The 21,529-nt window shown below is 42.3% G+C and overlaps 1 protein-coding gene across 1 annotated transcript; it reads left to right on the top strand.

Annotated features, from left to right (window-relative positions):
• Positions 1–12,273: 12,273 nt before the first annotated feature.
• LOC113916203 (olfactory receptor 2Z1) lies at positions 12,274–13,212 on the top strand. The gene is given in 3 exon segments (XM_027582172.1): positions 12,274–12,768; positions 12,770–12,989; positions 12,992–13,212. Coding segments are annotated over 3 exon segments (936 nt in total).
• The last annotated feature ends 8,317 nt before the right edge of the window (positions 13,213–21,529 follow it).

Here is a 21,529-nt window from a genome sequence, read left to right as displayed (position 1 = left end):
TGCTTCTGGCTGATTTAAACAGTGAAACCAGGGGCATACAGGACAAAAATGTGAAACCTGGGGCACTAAACAGACCATGAAAAGGGCACTTGCTTATGGTATGAGAGCACAACAAGAAGGCAGAGCATTGTGGGAACTCAGCTGGGAAGGAGCATGTAGGCAATTTAGATTTTTTTGCTGCTCCGTGCATGTCTGCAAATGACCATGAGAGTCCCAGCAGTATTGAGTTTGTGATTACAAATCAATTTATGTAGGTGAATTCTTAAATATGGACTCTGTGAATAATGGGGATTGGCTGTACATACACACACACAGAATCATATATATATGTGTGTGTATACACACACAGACACACACGCACACACAGAATCTCAAGTGCCTGTATGTATTCACCACACAACATAAGCAACAAAAACACAGCAAACACACTGGAAGCCCTCTGTGGATCTCCCCCCAGAGAGTATCATGTTGCTGAATTGGGGGTGTTTTTCACATGGGGAAATGCCACTTTTGCCGGGACGCGGCACATCTTTCTGGCTGTGTTGACATCAGCAACTCCATTCATTCTTCAGTCAGCAACGCTCACTCACTTGACCTGCAGTGTGACCTGAGCATTGCATTTTAAAAAGCTTGCAGGTGAGTCTGCTGTGTATTCAGTGCTGAGCACCACTGAGTACCTGAGCAGTCTTGCCATGAACCCTGGAGAACAAATAGGAATGCTGTATAGACCATGCCTTTTTATTCTATATTTCTGATGCTTTGACATCTTGAGGGCCCCCCTCCCAGGGCTAGCTGATTCCTAGAGATAGCACACACCTCACCTGCCAGTGCACCTTTCATGGGCAAACCAACGAATTCAGAGCCCACACTCCCTACCCCCTCCTCTGTGGGGCTTTCACACTCAGGGCCACTGTTCCCCTCTGCTGATCCCCAGGGCCGGGTTCCAGACAACAAGGGATAGCCCCTGTGTCCCAGAGCCCACTGAAATTATTCAAACTAGCCAGTCCTAAGCCTGTATGCCCTGCATTGTCCACATTTCCCCCTCACTACCTGTGTCTCCTGCCTGACCCTAGTGCCTCTCTGAGGGGCCCCCAATAGCGTGCCACAACCCCTCCTCTTGGGAACTGTAACAAGCTAGCTTTTCAATGGTACTGCTCTCCTAACCTGTTGGCCTCACCTGCTCAGATCATAATAAACCTGTATCTTAAAACAGACTCCTTTGCTCATCCTTTTGCTTGGAATGCTCAGTGGCGTTTGGATGGCCCTGCCCAGCACCTCTTGGTTATCCATGTGGTGCTCCCTCCACCATTCCTGTGGTTCATTAAGAGGTGAACATCATTGTTTTCTCATGCCCTCCTGGGACAAATTTGAGAAGCAGGGCACCTGACTCCCCTGCAATTAACTTTCTCTGCAGTAGAAAGGAGAAGCTGGAAGAGGCTTTTGATGTAATACCTTCCCCTGGAACCGCCATCCCTTGACAGTTGGTTCATCACTGCTCAGATGAAGAAGGAGCTGGTGGACTAAGTGGGGAGTGACACATTCCAGGGAGGTTTATCAGGAGTCACTGTGAGATGGGGAGAGCTATGCGTCTGTCTCTCTGGGTCTGCTCATAGCCCTAGCTCAGTGGGCTTCAGAGCAAGGCAGGGAAGGAACCAGCACGAGATGTGTTTTTTTACCTTTGTCTCGTGCAAACTGGATGCATAGCACTATGAAGGGCCAGGGCCCATTTTCCCAGCCTGCGGACCAAATATCTGGATACTTGACACCATCTTTGTGGGTTAAGTCCTTGACAGTGTGTGGTTTTTGGTGAGGTAGGCTCTCCAGGTATGATGGAACCAGTTCCACTGTCTGTGTGGGACACACAGACCTTTATGCAGGTGTTGCTGTATCAGCAGGTGAGTTTTGGCCAGGTATGTTGGTAAGAAACAATCTTTTTCTGTTTTGAGGTTCTTTTTGAATCCTAAACCTTCACATTTATGTAAATATCCTCTCAAAACTTTCAAACATATAAAATTTTCTATCAGTTTAATCTTGAAGAAACCTCTTTTGGAGGTTGACCTGCTTCTGGCTGAGGTGGCTGAGAGCTGTCATCCTAGGATCCCCCTTCACCATCATTCTAGGGATACTCTTTCAGGTTGAATCCTCTGTTTCTTCTCTTTAGGTTGATGGCTCATTTAGGTGGGACACATGCTCCCTGAGTGAGTGCAGTGGAGACAGATTGGAAGAAAAACCTATCAGGTCTAAAAAAAATGTTATTTTATCTTATACTTACATGGTTATTTGACTAGCTATAGAATTCTAGGTCCCAACTAATTTTCTCAGAGCATTTTAAAACATCGCTCCATTGCATTCTAACATTTGGTGTTCCTGTTGAAGAGTTCAAGGCCACCCTAGAGGGGCACCTTGGTGGCTCAGTTGGTTAAGCATCTGTCTTCGGCTCAGGTTATGATCCTGGAGTCCTGGGATTGAGCCCCGCATTGGGCTCTCTGCTCAGCGGGGAGTCTGCTTCTCCCTCTACCACTCCCCCTGCTTGTGCTTGCTCTCTCTCTCTCAAATAAATAAGTAAACTGGGTGTTATATGAAAACAATGAATCGTGGATCACTACATCAAAAACTAATGATGTATGGTGACTAACATAACATAATAAAATAAAATAAAAAAAACTAAAAAAATGAGAGATGAACGTTCAAGGCCATTCTCATTCTTGACTTTTCCAGGAAAACTGTTTTCTCTCTCTGAGAACTGATAGGGTACATTCTTTTGTTTATTCTGATGAGCAATTTTCAATCTTGAAATTCACAACTTTCATTCAGGGAAATTTTCTTGCCCCATATTTCCATACTTATGAGATGTCTATTTTTTAAAAAGGATTTTATTTATTTATTTGTCAGAGAGAGAGAGCACGCACAAGCAGGGGGAGCGGCAGGCAGAGGGAGAAGCAGGTTCCCCGCTGAGCAAGGAGCCCAATGTGGGACTCAATCCCAGGATCCTGGGATCATGACCTGAGCCAAAGGCAGACACTTAACCGACGGAGCCACCCAGGTATCCCTGAAATGCCTATTGTTTTGAGGTTGGACCATCTGTTTTGATTCTCTGATTTATTTACCACTTCTCTATTGTTTTTCTCTGTGCCTTTTTGTTGTTTTGTGATATTTTCCTACATTTTATATTTTAATCCTCTTGTTTTTCATTTCTCCTAACATTAAAAAATTCTAACATCTTTTTGTTCTTTTTTTTTTTTTAAGATTATTTATTTATTTATTTGACAGGGAGAGAGAGACAGCGAGAGCAGAAACACAAAGCCGGGGGAGTGGCAGAGGGAGAAGCAGGCCTCCCGCAGAGCAGGGAGCCCGATGCGGGGCTCGATCCCAGGACGCTGGGATTATGACCCGAGCTGAAGGCAGACGCTTAACGACTGAGCCACCCAGGTGCCCCTAACATCTTTTTGTTCTTTAAAGAAAAAAATCTTTTTCTTGCTTCACAGATACTGTCTTTTTAGTTATACCTCTGAGTTCTAGTCAGTTATAGCTCTGAAGTTACTAAGAGTTTCTTTTTTCGTTTCTTCTTCCCTCAGTCTGTTTTCTCCCAAGTGCTTTCATTTTCAGTGCGACTGTTGTGGTCTCTGTCTCTTGTGTGAGATACTGTTTGGTTAATTGGGTAAAAAGGTGATTGGAAGCTCTGTGGACATGAGTTAGTTTTGTTTATACTTTGGTTTTCTATTTAGGGTAATCGGTTGGGCTGTTTCCTTGGGATTTTCTTAATGGTAGTTTTTGTTTTGTTTTATTTTGTTGTTGTTGTTTGTGCTTATCTTTTGTTTTGTTTTCTTTTTTTGGACTGGTTGATTCCCAAAAAAAGCTCTCTTACAGAAGCCAGTCCTTTGGATAGCTACCCCAAATGTTGGATGAATGCTCTAATTCTTTCCCTCCAGAGGAAACCAGGATTTGGGTTTTGTGCCCCACTTGCTCTGTGCTGAGGTGGGTAAAGGTCTGTGGCCAGTGAGAGCATGCTTTCCAAATCATCACCTTTGTTTTCAGTAGCTCCCAATCTGGAGCACCTTCCCATCAGTGCTCAGACTCAGGCAAGACAGAAACCAGTCCCTCAGGCAGCCCCTCAAGACATTAGAACTTTGGATTACAGTCCAGTCCTTTCCTTCCCTTCTCAGGGACAAGCCAGGAGCTGGGGGCTTCCTCCTGTTGTGTGGTGCTGTCATGGGGGAGATATTATGGGGAGAAGGTGCCATGTACTTTCCTATTGGCTTTGATGCAGCTGGCCTCATGCTCAATTAAGGTGCAGTAGCCCCTCAACTAGTCTCTGGATTTTTCACAAAGGGAATCGATCCCTGTGCTGTTGAACCAGTGTGTCCATGTGGGAAAGAAAGTCTGGGGCTTCCTATTCCACCATTTTGTTGATGTTGCAGCTAATCTTCTCTGAGTATAAGGACCCCAGTCATATTGGATTAGAGCCCACCCCAATGACCTCATTTCAACTTAATTACTCCTTTAAAGACCCTATCTGTAATGACAATCATGTTCTGAGGTCCTGGGGCATTAGAATTTCAACATGAATTTTAAGGAGATATGATTCAGCCTATAACCATGCTACAACATGGATGGACCTCTAAAACGTTATGCTAAGTAAAAGAATTCAGACACAAAATGTCACATATTATATGATTCTATTGATATGAAATAGGTAAAATTTGTGGGTACAGATAGCAGATTGGTGGTTGCCAGAGTCTGGGGTAATGGGAGTGACTGTTTCATGAGCATGGAGTCTCCTTGGGAGGATGAAAATGTTTGGGAACTAGATTGAGGTGATGGGTACATGACACTGTGAATGTACTAAATTCCACACAGAATTGTACACTTCAAAATGGTTAACTTTAGGTTTATGTGAATTTCATCTCAATAAAAAAGTGTGTGTGTGTTTATGGGCATAAAAAGAGATAAAGCAAGGTGGCTAAAGAATAACAATTGGTGAAAGGTATATGGATGTTCCTTCCACTTTTCTGTAGGTTTAAAATTTTTTGAGTAAAAAGTTAGAAAAACTGAGAAAAGACTTGCTGTTTTATTATTAGTTTCTAGCAATTTCCATAATTTTAGCCTTTTGTCCTCCAAAGACAAGAAGTGATGATGGCTTGTCAGCAAAAAAGGGCAAATTAAGTCAATTCAAAAAACAACTAAAAGTGAGTTGATTCAAGAAAAACACAGGTATATTCTGCAGACTGTCTATCAGACCACCTGGTTAATCTTTTCCCAGCAGAATGCAAAGTCTCTTGGTGTTAATGCCCAAACTTCATAAAATGTATGTATCTCTCAGTATAATGTTTTCTGGCTCATGGTTACACAGGGGAGGTTTATATTTCCATCAAGCGAAATACAAGATTTTAAAGAAAACAACATATAGAGAAAGTGTGCCAACTGATAACCAAGGAGAGTGTGCATCTCATGTATTGCCAATGCCAAGAGAGGTTATCCTAGCATCTTACTCAATGTGAGTCATTCTCTGCTGTTGTGTGCTTGTGCTGAACTTGCTTTCCCAGCACTTTCTACATTTTGGCAAAAGCAAAGGTCAGTGTTCTACAGTGAGTCTTCAAAGAGTTGAGGGAATGAAAGAAATCTTGGAAAAAGAAGCGATAGAGAAATATGACTTCACACCAAATAACTGTAAACAAATATGTTCATTTTGCATAAGCTTTTTACTGGTTCTAGCTACAGTTCAGGAAATTGGTTGAAAGTTTGGGGTTGATGTAAAATACAACTTTTCCCATTTAAAATAATGGTAAATAGAGTCCCAGTTGACAGTTTAATGTTCATCTCATTTTCAGGAATGGATAACTAATGCTCAATAGGAGACACCTGTTAAAATAAGGTGGCACACAGAGATGGCAAAAAATAAGAAGGTGGTATGCAAAGGATTAATATTTGGGGCACACATCTAGAGTAATAATAATTTCTTTGCCATCTTTTTCTCTCCCCCTGTTCTTTAGAACAACATGGCCCAGCCATAAATAACTTTAAGCATGGCTTGTTCCATCCATCCATCCATCCATCCATCCATCCATCCATCCATCCATCCATCCATCCTTGATGCAGTTCAACATGCTAGATGTTGAGGATTCAAGACCCACTCCCTACTATTCCATATCTTGATTTTTTTTTCCCAACTCCTCTCTGCTCCAGCCCTTCCTGTTCAATAAACATCCATGTGTCCATGTGCTTTAGGTACCGGTGATACAGAAATGAATAATAGCAGGAGCCTTGCTCTCAAGGAACTCATGGCCTATGTCAGTGTTACTCAAAGTGTAGTCCATGAACTGGTATTGGCCCTTGAGGAGAAAAGGACCTTGAAACAGACTATAAATTAACAATATTGCTAAGCTTTAGTTCAACTGATATGTCTTCCAGAGCAAGACTTTCTCAATTAAGGAAGCAGTGTGTTGAATAACTTTCCGACGCAAGCTTCTTATCTCCAAGCAGACTGTCACAACTGCTTTGAGTACTGGTCTAGAATTGGCTTGGAAAGATGTCATGGTGAATGTCAAATCCAATTTGTAAGGTCTAGCTGTATGGTGTGCTGAGCTGAGAAGCTCCACACATGCTCAGAAGTAGAAAGCCATGAGACCAATTGCTAATGTGTGCCATGGGCTTGGGAGTAGAGTGTGGTGTCATGGCACAAGGAATTTGCTGGTAGCTGCCTACTATATATCAAGTCCTTAACATATGTCATTATTCCTGCTTCCGTTCTGCTTCCACCTGGTTGTCACCTGTCTGACTCAGCTTTGGTTTCAGCAACGCTCTTGGTAATTCACTCAGCCTTGGGGGACTTGCCTGTGATTTCCTGCTGTGGGCAACTGCTTAGGGTAGACTGGCTCTCTGGTCTCTGCCCTTCCCCCTGACTCCGGCTGTGAACGTATAATATGCTCACAGGCACTAGACCATCTACTTTTGGACCATTGCATCTCCCAAGTTTTGGAGGCCCCTAAAGAAAGGAGTCTAGAGGAAGAAATATCACAACCCAGGGAAGCTGCCTCCTAGCTGTTTTACCACCATTCCTGCCTCATTATTTAACTCAGAAGAAATCTCCTGGACATTTTTTTTTTTTTTGAGCAAGGATCCATTTGCAGCAATGGATTCCCTCATCTCCTCCTCCTCCTAATTAGATCCAAACAAAAAGACTTGGACATCTCTCACATTCATTTATCCACATCAGTGCTGCTCATCCTTCCTGTAGTTGAGAGATGAGTAAATGTTTTTCCACAACCTCCAGCGACAAAATATCAGGGGCTCTAGGCTCCCACTGCAACTAATTTTCTCCCTTGCCGAAAGGGAGACGCAGAGGTGTTTCTTGTGCAACAGGTCTCCCTGGAGCCCCCATCCCCAGATGATGACATCTATCCCTGCAAAAATAGAGGCAGCACTGGTTCAACCCTTGATGCTGGAATCCAGGGAGGTTTTTACCAGGGACTCTTCTTGGATGAGGGGTATTGAGAAAGCTCCTTCACTCTACCCACAGACCCTGGTGAGTGGGGGCGAGAACATGGAACCCAGGCTTGTGGGGATATTGGGGGTCCAGGCATGATTTAGAGATTAGACATTAGTGGCAGGATGGGTCTGAGGAACTGGTGATATCATTTCCCATAGACGAGCTAGGTTGACAGGTATTGAGTGGAAGGATGAATTCTTGTCCCCCTCTTTGCACATTTGCCCACCTCCAGGCAGTTGTCTTTTTTTACTGAATGCTTAATCTTTCCTTGTCTGTCTTCACTACTGTGAACCCAAGGCCAGTTCTCTAGACAGCAGAGGGTCATCCATGTTCATGTTCAATCCATGTTGAAGGTCATCTCATGTTGACCTTCCATAAAAGCATTTGGAAGCAGCCACACATGGGCACCTGACCTTGGTCAAGGGGCTGGTACCAGAACAACCCATCTGGCAGGGGTTGGGGGCACCTTCAGCTTCCCACCTGAGGACCGGCCATCCACAACAGTGATCCCCCAGAGGAGTTCTCAGTTCTGACCTCCTGGATACAGGAGCTAAGCACTGACTACAAGAAAGAGGCAGCGTCCAGGGATGTACTGTTTCCAAATCCTAGCCTATCCTCTCAGTAGCTGTGTGAGTTTAGGTAAGTCACATACCCGTCCTTAGCCCATTTGTCAGTAACATTAGTTCCAACCAAAATATTGCTTCCCTTACAGAACGTATTCACTCAGCAACTATTTATTGAGCAAGCTCTGCTGTGGATCCTTCAGCTGGTGTGGTTGGAGGTGAGTATTAAACAATATAAATGATAATGTCCTGCAAACTGTCATTTGATTAGGCAGGTAACCAAGGGCCCAGATCACACCTGGTCATGGTGGAGAAATATGAAAGTTGTATGGGCAACAGGAAGTGAATAATGCCAGTGTCCTTTCCCTGGTCACTTGGCATCAACAAAGGGACCCTCAGCCCCAAGTTTGGCATTACTGAGGATAATGGGAAAGAAAGTGGTAAAATTGCATGTTGGAAACTTGGCCAAAGGTGCTTCTATTCAACCCAGAAGAAAAGTATGGATTTAGGAGTCACAGATGATTCAGCCCAGGTTTGAGTGAGTTGTGGATAGCTCTGCCCAGCTCTGCCTGTCTAACTTGCAGGTTGGGGAGGTTGGATGGATGGCAGTCCTTTTCCAAAAGAGGTCTTGATGGGAAAGAGTTTGTCAAAAGCTCAGGACACAAGGGGATCACAACCAGACTCTCCAGCCACTGAGGAACTGCTGGCTAGAGATCCCAAAAACCCAGGCGTTTGTATAACAGGGGGAACACTTGGGCATCCCAGAAGGAAAGGCAAATTTGGGGGCATATAGGACTGAGTATATGAACATCTGCAACAAATCCTGAAATGTCTACTACAGTGTTTGGGGGAGTGTGCAGAATGTCAAGGGAGAAACACACACTTTAGAATCAGATTCCTATTTTGTTCAAATTTTGGCTGTTACTTCTTTGCTGGGTGGTACTGGGCAAGTCACTACACTTCTCTGAACCTATGTCCTCTCATCCAAAAAATACAGATAAATAATGCCTACCCATAGATTTTTTTATTGTGATAAAATATACAGAACAAAATTTACAATTTTGACCACTTTTGAGTGTATTGTTCATGTTATTAAGTATATTCACATTGTTGTGCAACCATCTCTACCATCCATCTCCAGGACTTGAAGATTATAGTGTTAAGCATGTAAAACACTTAGCCAGATACCTTCTACACAGTCAATACTCAGTTGGTGTCAGCTTCTTCAGGGTGGTGATGTGTGAGTGGACAGAGAAAGACCAGGTTCATTTGGACACTTAACTAGCTCTTGACAGGAGCCTGTGGTAAAAGCTATTTCACTGGTGGGGATACTTGGTGTTTGGGGGGATTAATTGTCTATAAGATGGCAGGAAATTGCAAGAATTATTATTTTTTCCTGTATGGAGATGTGGAAATGGTAAGGTACTCCCAGGATTTATGCTGGGTCTGAGCTCAATCCAATCTAAGAATAAACATCTGGAAGAGGAATTGTGTAAAACCTGTGCAGGTTACAATTGCCCTGTCTCTAAACCAGGGGTTCTCAACTGTGGATGATTCCACCTCACTAGGCACATCTGGCCACATGTGGAACCAGTTCTGGTTTCCATGACGAGGGGCAGTGGTTGGGGGTTGCTGTGGTATCTAGTGGGTTGAAGCCGGGGATGTTGCTAAACTTCGTACAATGCAAAGGACATTTTCCCATGACAAAAAATTATCTGTCCTCAGATAATGCCACAGTGGAAAAACCCTGTTGTAAGGCAATGGATCTGGGGATGAATGGGGTTTTGAAGACTCTGCTAAGGGATCTTAGAGGCCAGAAAAAGGGCAGGTGGGTTTTTACACAGTATGGATGAGGGCATCAGAGCAACACTAAAGAAGATGCCAGAGCTGGACAGGGTCAGGCTTGACCATGGAAGAGGCCACAGTGTTGAATATCTATAACAATTTTATAATTTATAGATATTGTGCATAATTATATGAATTGTATTTATTATGTATAATAATTTACAATTTATTGAGCACCTGCTACGTCAGTGCTTAACATTCATCCTTTTTTTAAAAAAAATTTTTATTTGTTTATTTGAGAGAGAGGGTGAGCGTGAGCGGGAGGAGGGAGAGAATCTCAAGCAGACCCTGTGCTGAGTGTGGAGCCCGATGCCAGGCTCCATCCCAGCACCCTGAGATCATGACCTGAGCTGAAACCAAGAGCTGAACGCTCATCTGACTGAGCCACCTAGGTGCCCCAACATTCATCCTTTTATTTAATTTCCACAGTTATGCCTTGACACATATTTCTGCCACTCACTTTATGGATGAGAAAACTGAGGTTAAGCAGCTACACAATGTCATGCTGCTACAAAGTAGTTGAGCTGGGATCCAAGCTCATTTTAATCTGACCTCTGGATACACCCTCCTAATCACAAATCATATGTGCTCCATTTCTTTGGCCTGGAACAACTTTCCTTCCTCTGGCTGCCTGTAAAACTCCTACCTGATCTTCAAAACCCAGCTCCAATGCTCCTTCCTCTCTGAAGCCCTCTCTGACACCACCCCATCCCCTGGGTACCTACAGCATTGTGCATGTGTCTCTATTATATTGCTGATTAGATTATTCTGAAATGATTTGATCAATGCTGCTTTCCCTCTCAAACTCTAACTTCTATAACCACAGGACTATTGTCTTACTTCCTAATACCATTGACTGACTTTAAAGAAAATGCTGCCAATGAGGCAGCCCATTTCATTTTTGGTTGGATTTCACTGTTAGAGAGTTCTTCTTTAGGGTGAACCACCCAGATGGCCTCACTAAAATTCACTTTCCAGTAGCGTGAGGCAGTTGGTTCTGGTGCATCCCTCTCACAGTAGCTCTTCAGATACTGAGGGCATGGGTCATCTGTCTATGCCCAGTGGTGTTTCCAGCCATTTCCTACAGAACATCTTATTCACTTCCTTCACTTCCCTCTGTCACAAAGATCTTGTCCATTTATCTCCTCGCTTGTCATCAATATCCTGATGGAGAATGTGGGGTACAGGGAGTGGGGACCTTGCCTAGGGTGATTCACCTCTGAATGTCTTATGCCCAGACCAGCTTGTGACTAATTTTATTGAATGCATGGGTGAATGGTAGGTTGGGAGCTAGGATGTGATAGGAAAATCAGGATGGTGGATAATTAACAGCTTGAAGGCCTTCTGAGTGAGGATGGCAGCTTTAGGACAAAGAGCTCCAGTGAGGCCTTCAGTAGAATCCACTTGCCCTTTAATGGCCAGTCTTGTTGCTTTTCTAATTACCTGCAGTTGGCAACAGACATTCTTTTGGTCTTGCATTGTCCACTGTTGGGAGTTGTGGATGGTGCATGGTATTCCAGGGCAAGCTGGATTTTCCTGGGGGCTTAGAGGTTGCCAAGAGAATTAAGTTCCCAAATATAAATGTGTAGCTCCCTCTGGCCCATGGTCATCTTTCTTGGCCAACTCATTCATCCGGGCAATATTTGTTAGAGACAATCTTCTAGGCCTGGTACCTTACTTGAAATTGAGTCTGACTGCTCACAGGTTCACTCTTCATCCAACACAACAAAGTCACCAATAATTGCTGAGCTCACTGACAACTGTCCTTCCCCACCCAACCCGAGGCCATTTCATCCCCAACCTGCTGTCACCCATAGCCACCCTTTTTGACGCACACTCCCTAGATTCATATCCTCGATGTGACCCTGTGTAGGCTCATAATTAATTTCTCTTTCTTTCAGATTCTCATCCAGGCACTTGGACCTAGGCCTTTCTCTGTTTTCTTCCTTGATTTATTGCTTCGTCTTCATCATCCTCTATTTTACCTCCCTGCCTTTTTGGACTCTCACCTCTGCTTTGGACCCAGGACCATTAGGAGGAGAGGTATTCAAATATTCTACTGGAGCTAAGTTACTGTCTTTGACTGGGACTTCAATGTTTGGACCTCAAGAGTCAGTGGGTAGCTCTTCACTGGGGTATGGCCAAGTATCTTGTTCAGAGATGCAAGCTGCTGCTCTCCCTTCCCATGCCTATGACAGACATCACTAATTGATCATGGCATTTCTAACTGCTGATTCTAGCTGTGACTTCATAATACTTCTCCAGGCAGCCACTACCAAGGGATGACAATTGGCACGTGGGTCGAAACTCAGTTGCAGTTGGTCTTATTCCTGCCTGCATTTGGTCTCTTTCATGCAGCAAAAGTAAGTTGTGTAAAACATGGGGGATGTGAATCAATCAGTGACCTCTGACTTCATTCTGGTGGGCCTCTTCAGTCACTCAGGGTCACGTCAGCTACTCTTCTCCTTGGTGGCTGCCACGTTTACCATGGGCCTCCTGGGCAACACCATTCTGCTTGTCCTGATCTGCCTGGACTCCAGGCTCCACACACCCATGTACTTTCTGCTCAACCAGCTCTCTCTGTTTGTTGTTGGGTTTCCCCTGGTCACCATCCCCAAGATGGCATCCCACTTCCTGCAGGGAGAAGGTTCCATCTCCTTCGGGGGTTGTGCAGCTCAAATATTCTTCCTGACCCTGATGGGCATGGCTGAGGGCATCCTGTTGGCCCTCATGTCCTATGACTGCTATGTTGCTGTGTGTCACCCTCTGCAGTATCCTGTGCTCATGAGGCGCCAGGTGTGCCTGCTCATGGTGGGCTTCTCCTGGCTGGCAGGTGTGCTCAACGCCTCCATCCAGACCTCCATCACTCTGCACTTTCCCCTACTGTGCCTCCCGCGTCGTGGACCACTTCTGCGAGGTGCCAGCCCTGCTGAAGCTGTCCTGTGCAGACACCTCAGCCTACGAGTTGGCGCTGTCCACCTTGGGGGTGCTGATCCTTGTGCTTTCCCTTTCCCTCATTGCCATCTCCTATGGCCACGTTTTGGGGGCCATTATACACATGCACTCAGAGGAGGCCCGAAACAAGGCCTTCACCACCTTTCCTCGCACATCACAGTAGTGGGACTCTTCTATGGTGTAGTTGTGTTCATGTACGTGGTGCCGGGTGCTTACCATAGCCCACCCCAGGACAACGTGGTCTCCCTATTCTACAGCCTTGTCACCCTTACTCTCAACCCCCTTATCTACAGTCCGAGGAACTGGGAGGTGCTGATGGCTTTGGCTAAAGTGCTCAGCAAAGCTGGGCTCAGGCCAAAGTGATGACCACACAGGGGGTTGCTGGCGTGATCCTAGTGGTCCTTCATTCCCTCCATTTCCCCAAAGCACCAATTTGTGGTGCAGCCATTAAGGCCTTATATTCAAGGCTGAGTGTCTGTCCAGCTTCTTCAGATCCCTTGACTAGTTGGGTTAGTGTTTTCTCCCATGGACTTGTGGAAAGCAAGGGTAGCAGTCCCCGTCACTTTTAGTATATTTCCCACTGTTCTTTAGTACTATTTACATGAATGGAAGGCCCTGCTTTGTAAAGCTGAAATCTCCTTGTTGAATTGATAATTATGCTAGTAATAATAAGCACTTATTGACCATTCTACCTGCTAAGTGAATGTTATTTTGTCCTCACCACAGCTTTGGAGATGTAGGGACTATCATGATGTTTATGTATAAGAAATAAACAAGACTCAAAAAGGAAAATAACTTACAAATGGTCACACTTCCAGAAAGTGGTAGAGCTGGGGCTTGAACCCATGGTACTCTGAGGCCAAAGACAGCCCCCAAACCACTGTGCTGTGTGACTAGTAAGCAGTGACCTCCTCACTGTTGTGGGTTTAGTGTGTGTGTGTGTGTGTGTGTGTGTGTGTATGTGTGCGCGCGCATGTGTGCTCGGATAGTGGTTGGCCCAGACAATGTCTGGAAAACCACCAGATTCTTGAAAATATGAGTTACTGCTTTGAATGACGATGGGGGTAAAATTGAATAGTATTTATAAAATATTTGTTAACTTTGAGTTTTATTAAGATGCTGACTGTTGACCAGGGTCTGGCAATTTTGTTAATAAGCACTTAATATTTTGGGGGGAGTGGTGCTTATTTTAATTTCCTTTGGATAAATATCCAGCCACGAGGCAAGATTCAACTTAAAACATCTTTTAACAGCTTTATTGAGGTAAAGTTGACATTCAACGAACAGTACATATTTGAAGTATAAAATTTGATGAGTTTTAGCTTATGTATGTGTCTCTACAACAATAACCAATCTTAAGACAGTGAAAGTACACATCACTTCCAAAAGTTTCCTTCTGCTTGTTTGTCACTCCTTCATCCCATCCTCTTCAAGGAGTCACCAATCCATTTTCTATTACCATAGATTAGTTGCATTTTCTAGAGTTTTATACAAATGGAAGTGCAGAGTATATACTGTTTTTGTACAACTTCTTTCACTCAGCAATATTATTTGGAGATTCATTCTTGTTGCAGGTACTTAGAGCTTATTCTCTTTCACCAAGTAGTATTCTACTGTATGGATACATCATACTAGCTCTTAAATATATTTTCTCTTTTGTTGATACAGCTTTTAAAGCTTTCTTTTGACTAGTATTAGTATGGCATATTTTATTCCATAATATTACCTGTTTATATATTTATATTTAAAGTACATTTATTGTAGGCAGTAGCATATAACTGGGTCTTGCTTTTTATCCAATCTGACAATCTGACATTTTTATTCAAATAAAACTCACATAATATAAAAGTAGCCACTTTAAAGTGGTGTTTAATACATTCACAATATTGCAAAAACCATTGCCTTTATCTATTTCCAAAACATTTTCATCATCTCAAAAGGGGACACCATACCCATTAAGTAGTTACTCCCATTTTCCATTTCCCCTACACTCTGGCAAGCATTAATCTCCTTTCTGTCTCTATGCATTTACCTATTTGAAATATTTCATATAAATGAAATCATGCGGTATGTAACCTTTTGTGTCTAACTTCTTTTACTTGGTACAATGTTTTCAAGATTCATCCATGTTGTAGCATGTATTAACACTTTATTTTTATGGCTGAATAATATTTCACTGTATGGATATACTAGATTTGGTTTATCCACCCACCCATTGATAGATACTTGGGCTGCTTCCACCTTTTGGCAGTGTGAATTGTGCTGCTATGAACATTCATGTACATGCTTTTGTTTAAATATCTGTTTTTAATTCTTTTTGGGAGATACTAAGGAGCTGAATTGCTGGGTTATATGGTACTCTTGTGTTCAACTTTTTGATGAACCACCAAACTACTTTTCACAGTGGTTGTACCGTTGTAAGATTCCCACAAGGATTCCAATTTATTTACGTCCTAGCCAACACTTATTTTCCATTTTTAAAATTATAGCCATCCTAGGGGATATGAAATGTATTTCATTGTGGTTTAAATTTGCATTTCCTTAATGACTAATGATGCTGAATATTTTTCATATGCTCTCTCTCTCTCATACACACACACACACCTTTTTTGGAGAAATGTCTGTTCAAATCTTTTGCCCATTTTTAAATTGGGTTGTTTTATTTTTGTGGTTGAGTTGTAAGAGTTCTTTATATACTCTGATATTAGACCCTTATCAAATATATACTTTACAAATAGCTTCTTCCATTTACAGGTTGTCTTTTCACACTCTTTTTTAAAAAAATTTTATTTTATTATGTTATGTTAGTCACCATACAATACATCATTAGTTTTTGATGTAGTGATCCATGATTCATTGTTTTCGTATAACACCCAGTGTTCCATGCAGTACATGTCCTCCTTAATACCCACCACCGGGCTAACCAATCCCCCCACCCCCCCTCCCCTCTAAAACCTTCAGTTTGTTTCTCAGAGTCCATAGTCTCTCATGGTTCTTCTCTCCCTCTGATTTCCCCCCCTTCATTTTTCCCTTCTTTCTCCTAATGTCATCCATGCTATTCCTTATGTTCCACAAATAAGTGAAACCATATGATAATTGACTTTCTCTGCTTGACTTATTTCACTTAGCATAATCTCCTCCAGTCCCATCCACCTTGATGTAAAAGTTGGGTATTCATCCTTTCTGATGGCTGAGTAATATTCCATTGTATATATGGACCACATCTTCTTTATCCATTCATCTGTTGAAGGGCATCTCAGCTCTTTCCACAATTTGGCTATTGCGGACATTGCTGCTAGGAACATTGGGGTGTATATGGCCCTTCTTTTCACCACATCTGTGTCTTTGGAGTAAATACCCAGTCGTGCAATTGCTGGGTCATAGGGTAGCTCTATTTTTAATTTTCTGAGGCACCTCCAACTGTTTCCCAAAGTGGCTGTACCAACTTGCATTCCCACCAACAGTGAGGAGGGTTCCCCTTTCTCCACAACCTCTCCAACATTTGTTGTTTCTTTCCCTGTCCATTTTTGCCATTCTAACTGGTGTAAGGTGGTATCTCAATGTGGTTTTGATTTGAATTTCCCTGATGGCTAATGATGATGAACATTTTTTCATGTGTCTGTTAGTCATTTTTATGTCTTCTTTGGAGAAGTTTCTGTTCATGTCTTCTGCCCATTTTTTGACTTAATTATCTGTTTTTTGAAACAGCTTCAGGAGAATGGTATTATTTTTTCTTTGAATGTTTCGTAGAATTCCCCAGGGGATCCATCAGGCCCTGGACTCTGGTTTTTTGGGAGGTTTTTGATCACTACTTCAATCTTGTTACTGGTTATTGGCCTATTCAGGTTGTCAATTTCTTCCTGTTTCAGTGTTGACAGTTTATAGTTTCCAGGAAGGCATCCATTTCATCCAGAATGCTCAGCTTATTGGCATATAGTTGTTTTTAATGATTTCTAATAATTGTTTCCATTTCCTTGGTGTTAGTCGTGATCTATCCCCTTTCATTTTTTACCTTTAAATTTTTTATTGTTATGTTAATCACCATACATTACATCATTAGTTTTTGATGTAGTGTTCCATGATTCATTGTTTGTGCATAACACCCAGTGCTCGATGCAGAACGTGCCCTCTTTAATACCCAACACCAGGCTAACCCATGCCTCCACCCCCCTCCTCTCTAGATCCCTCAGTTTGTTTTTCAGAGTCCATCGTCTCTCATGGTTCGTCTCCCCCTCCAATTTATTCCCCTTCATTCTTCCCCTCCTGGTATCTTCTTTTTTTTCCTTAACATATATTGTATTATTTGTTTCAGAGGTACAGATCTGTGATTCAACAGTCTTGCACAATTCACGGTGCTCACCATAGCACATACCCTACCCAATGTCTATCACCCAGCCACCCCCATCCCTCCCACCACCCCACCACTCCAGCAACACTCAGTTTGTTTCCTGAGATTAAGAATTCCTCATATCAGTGAGGTTCATATGATACATGTCTTTCTCTGATTGACTTCTTTCACTCAGCATAACACCCTCCAGTTCCATCCACGTCGTTGCAAATGGCAAGATCTCATGCCTTTTGATGGCTGCATAATATTCCATTGTGTATATATACCACTTCTTCTTTATCCATTCATCTGTCGCTGGACATCTTGGCTCTTTCCACAGTTTGGCTATTGTGGACATTGCTGCTATAAACATTGGGGTGCACGTACCCCTTTGGATCCCTACATTTGTATCTTTGTGGTAAATACCCAGTAGTGCAATTGCTGGATCGTATGGTAACTCTATTTTCAACTGTTTGAGGAACCTCCATACTGTTTTCCAGAGTGGTTGCACCAGCTTGCATTCCCACCAACAGTGTAGGAGGGTTCCCCTTTCTCCGCATCCCCGCCAACACCTGTCGTTTCCTGACTTGTTAATTTTAGCCATTCTGACTGGTGTGAGGTGGTATCTCATGGAGGTTTTGATTTGGATTTCCCTGATGCCGAGCGATGTTGAGCACTTTTTCATGTGTCTGTTGGCCATTTGGATGTCTTCTTTGGAAAAATGTCTGTTCATGTCTTCTGCCCATTTCTTGACTGGATTATTTGTTCTTTGGGTGTTGAGTTTGATAGGTTCTTTATAGATTTTGGATACTAGCCCTTTATCTGATATGTCATTTGCAAATATTTTCTCCCATTCTGTCGGTTGTCTTTTGGTTTTATGGACTGTTTCTTTTGCTGTGCAAAAGCTTTTTTTTTTTTTTTTAAAGATTTTATTTATTTGACAGAGAGAGACACAGCGAGAGAGGGAACACAAACAGGGGGAGTGGGAGAGGGAGAAGCAGGATTCCTGCTGAGCAGAGAGCCCGATGCGGGGCTCGATCCCAGGACCTTGAGATCATGACCTGAGCTGAAGGCAGACGCTTAACGACTGAGCCACCCAGGCGCCCCTGTGCAAAAGCTTTTTATCTTGAGGAAATCCCAATAGTTCATTTTTGCCCTTGCTTCCCTTGCCTTTGGCAATGTTTTTAGGAAGAAGTTGCTGCGGCTGAGGTCGAAGAGGTTGCTGCCTGGGTTCTCCTTTAGGATTTTGATGGACTTCTGTCTCACATTTAGGTCTTTCAACCATTTGGAGTCTATTTTTGTGTGTGGTGTAAGGAAATGGTCCAGTTTCATTCTTCTGCATGTGGCTGTCCAATTTTCCCAACACCATTTGTTGAAGAGACTGTCTTTTTGCCATTGGACATTCTTTCCTGCTTTGTCAAAGATGAGTTGACCATAGAGTTGAGGGTCCATTTCTGGGCTCTCGATTCTGTTCCATTGATCTATGTGTCTGTTTTTGTGCCAGTACCATACAGTCTTGATGATGACGGCTTTGTAATAGAGGTGGAAGTCAGGAATTGTGATGCTGCCAGCTTTGCTTTTCTTTTTCAACATTCCTCTGGCTATTCTCTTCTGGTTCCATACAAATTTTGGGATTATTTGTTCCATTTCTTTGAAAAAAGTGGATGGTATTTTGATGGGGATTGCATTGAATGTGTAGATTGCTCTAGGTAGCATTGACATCTTCACAATGTTTGTTCTTCCAATCCATGAGCATGGAACGTTTTTCCATTTCTTTGTGTCTTCCTCAATTTCTTTCATGAGTATTTTAGAGTTTTCTGAGTACAGATCCTTTGCCTCTTTGGTTAAATTTATTCCTAGGTATCTTATGGTTTTGGGTACAATTGTAAATGGGATTGACTCCTTAATTTGTCTTTCTTCTGTCTTGGTGTATAGGAATGCCACTGATTTCTGTGCATTGATTTTATATCCTGCCACTTTACTGAATTCCTGTATGAGTTCTAGCAGTTTTGGGGTGGAGTCTTTTGGGTTTTCCACATACAGTATCATATCATCTGCAAAGAGTGAGAGTTTGACTTCCTCTTTGCCGATTTGGATGCCTTTGATTTCTTTTTGTTGTCTGACTGCTGTGGCTAAGACTTCTAATACTATGTTGAATAGCAGTGGTGAGAGTGGACATCTGTGCCACGTTCCTGACCTTAGGGGGAAAGTTCTCAGCTTTTCCCCATTGAGAATGATATTCGCTGTAGGTTTTTCGTAGATGGCTTTTATGATATTGAGGTATGTACCCTCTATCCCTATACTCTGAAGAGTTTTGATCAAGAAAGGATGCTGTACTTTGTCAAATGCTTTTTCTGCATCTGTTGAGAGGATCATATGATTCTTGTTCTTTCTTTTGTTAATGTATTGTATCACGTTGATTGATTGGCGGATGTTGAACCAACCTTGCAGCCCAGGGATAAATCCCACTTGGTCATGGTGAATAATCCTTTTAATGTACTGTTGGATCCTATTGGCTAGTATTTTGGTGAGAATTTTTGCATCCATGTTCATCAAGGATATTGGTCTGTAATTCTCCTTTTTGATGGGGTCTTTGTCTGGTTTTGGGATCAGGGTAATGGTGGCCTCATAAAATGAGTTTGGAAGTTTTCCTTCCATTTCTATTTTTTGGAACAGTTTCAGGAGAATGGGTATTAATTGTTCTTGAAATGTTTGGTAGAATTCCCCTGGGAAGCCATCTGGCCCTGGGCTTTTGTTTGTTGGGAGATTTTGGATGACTGCTTCAATTTCCTTAGTGGTTATAGGTCTGTTCAGGTTTTCTATTTCTTCCTGGTTCAATTTTGGTAGTTGATACATCTCTAGGAATGCATCCATTTCTTCCAGGTTATCCAATTTGCTGGCATAGAGTTGCTCATAATATGTTCTTATAATTGTTTGTATTTCTTTGGTGTTGGTTGTGATCTCTCCTCTTTCATTCATGATTTTGTGGATTTGGGTCATTTCTCTTTTCTTTTTGATAAGTCTGGCCAGGGATTTATCAATCTTGTTAATTCTTTCGAAGAACCAGCTCCTAGTTTTGTTGATCTGTTCTACTGTTCTTTTGGTTTCTATTTCGTTGATTTCTGCTCTGATCTTTATTATTTCTCTTCTCCTGCTGGATATGGGATAAATTTGCTGTTTTTTTCTCTAGCTTCTTTAGGTGTAGGGTTAGGTTGTGTATCTGAGACCTTTCTTGTTTCTTGAGAAAGGCTTATATTGCTATATACTTTCCTTTCAGGTCTGCCTTTGCTGTATCCCAAAGATTTTGAACAGTTGTGTTTTCATTTTCATTTGTTTCCATGAATTTTTTAAATTCTTCTTTAATTTCCTGGTTGGCCCATTTATTCTTCAGTAGGATGCTCTTTAGCCTCCATGTATTTGAGTTCTTTCTGACTTTTCTCTTGTGATTGAGTTCTAGTTTCAAAGCATTGTGGTCTGAAAAGATGCAGGGAATGATCCCAATCTTTTGGTACCAGTTGAGACCTGATTTGTGACCTAGGATGTGATCTATTCTGGAGAATGTTCCATGGGCTCTAGAGAAGAATGTGTATTCTGTTGCTTTCGGATGGAATGTTCTGAATATATCTGTGAAGGTCATTTGGTCCAGTGTGTCATTTACAGTCTTTATTTCCTTGTTGATCTTTTGCTGAGATGATCTGTCCATTTCAGTCAGGGGGGTGTTAAAGTCCCCCACTATTATTGTATTGCTGTCAGTGTGTTTCTTTGCTTTTGTTACTAATTGGCTTATATAATTGGCTGCTCCCATGTTAGGGGCATAGATATTTATAATTGTGAGATCTTCTTGTTGGATAGACCCTTTAAGTAGGATATAGTGTCCTTCCTCATCTCTTATTACAGTCTTTCTTTTAAAATCTAATTTGTCTGATATAAGGATTGCCACCCCAGCTTTCTTTTGGTGTCCATTAGCATGGTAAATGGTTTTCCACCCCCTCACTTTCAATGTGGGGGTGTCTTTGGGTCTAAAATGAGTCTCTTGCAGACAGCACATAGATGGGTCTTGCTTTTTTTATCCAATCTGATAGCCTGTGTCTTTTGATTGGGGCATTTAGTCCATTTACACTCAGGGTAACTATTGAAAGATATGAATTTAGTGCCATTGTATTGCTTGTAAGGTGACTGTTACTGTATATTGTCTGTGTTCCTTTCCGGTCTATGTTACTTTTAGTCTCTCTCTTTGCTTAGAGGACTCCCTTCATTATGTTTATCTCTCTTTTTCTCAGCTTCTTTATTTTCCATCATTTGGTCTTCTATATCACTAATTCTCTCTTCTTCCTCATTTATCCTAGCAGTTGG

This window comes from Zalophus californianus, chromosome 1 (assembly GCF_009762305.2).
Source record: "Zalophus californianus isolate mZalCal1 chromosome 1, mZalCal1.pri.v2, whole genome shotgun sequence".
Taxonomy (NCBI): Eukaryota; Metazoa; Chordata; class Mammalia; order Carnivora; family Otariidae; genus Zalophus; species Zalophus californianus.
The sequence above is the reverse complement of the archived record's forward strand: the minus strand, read 5'-3'. Positions and strand labels throughout refer to the sequence as shown.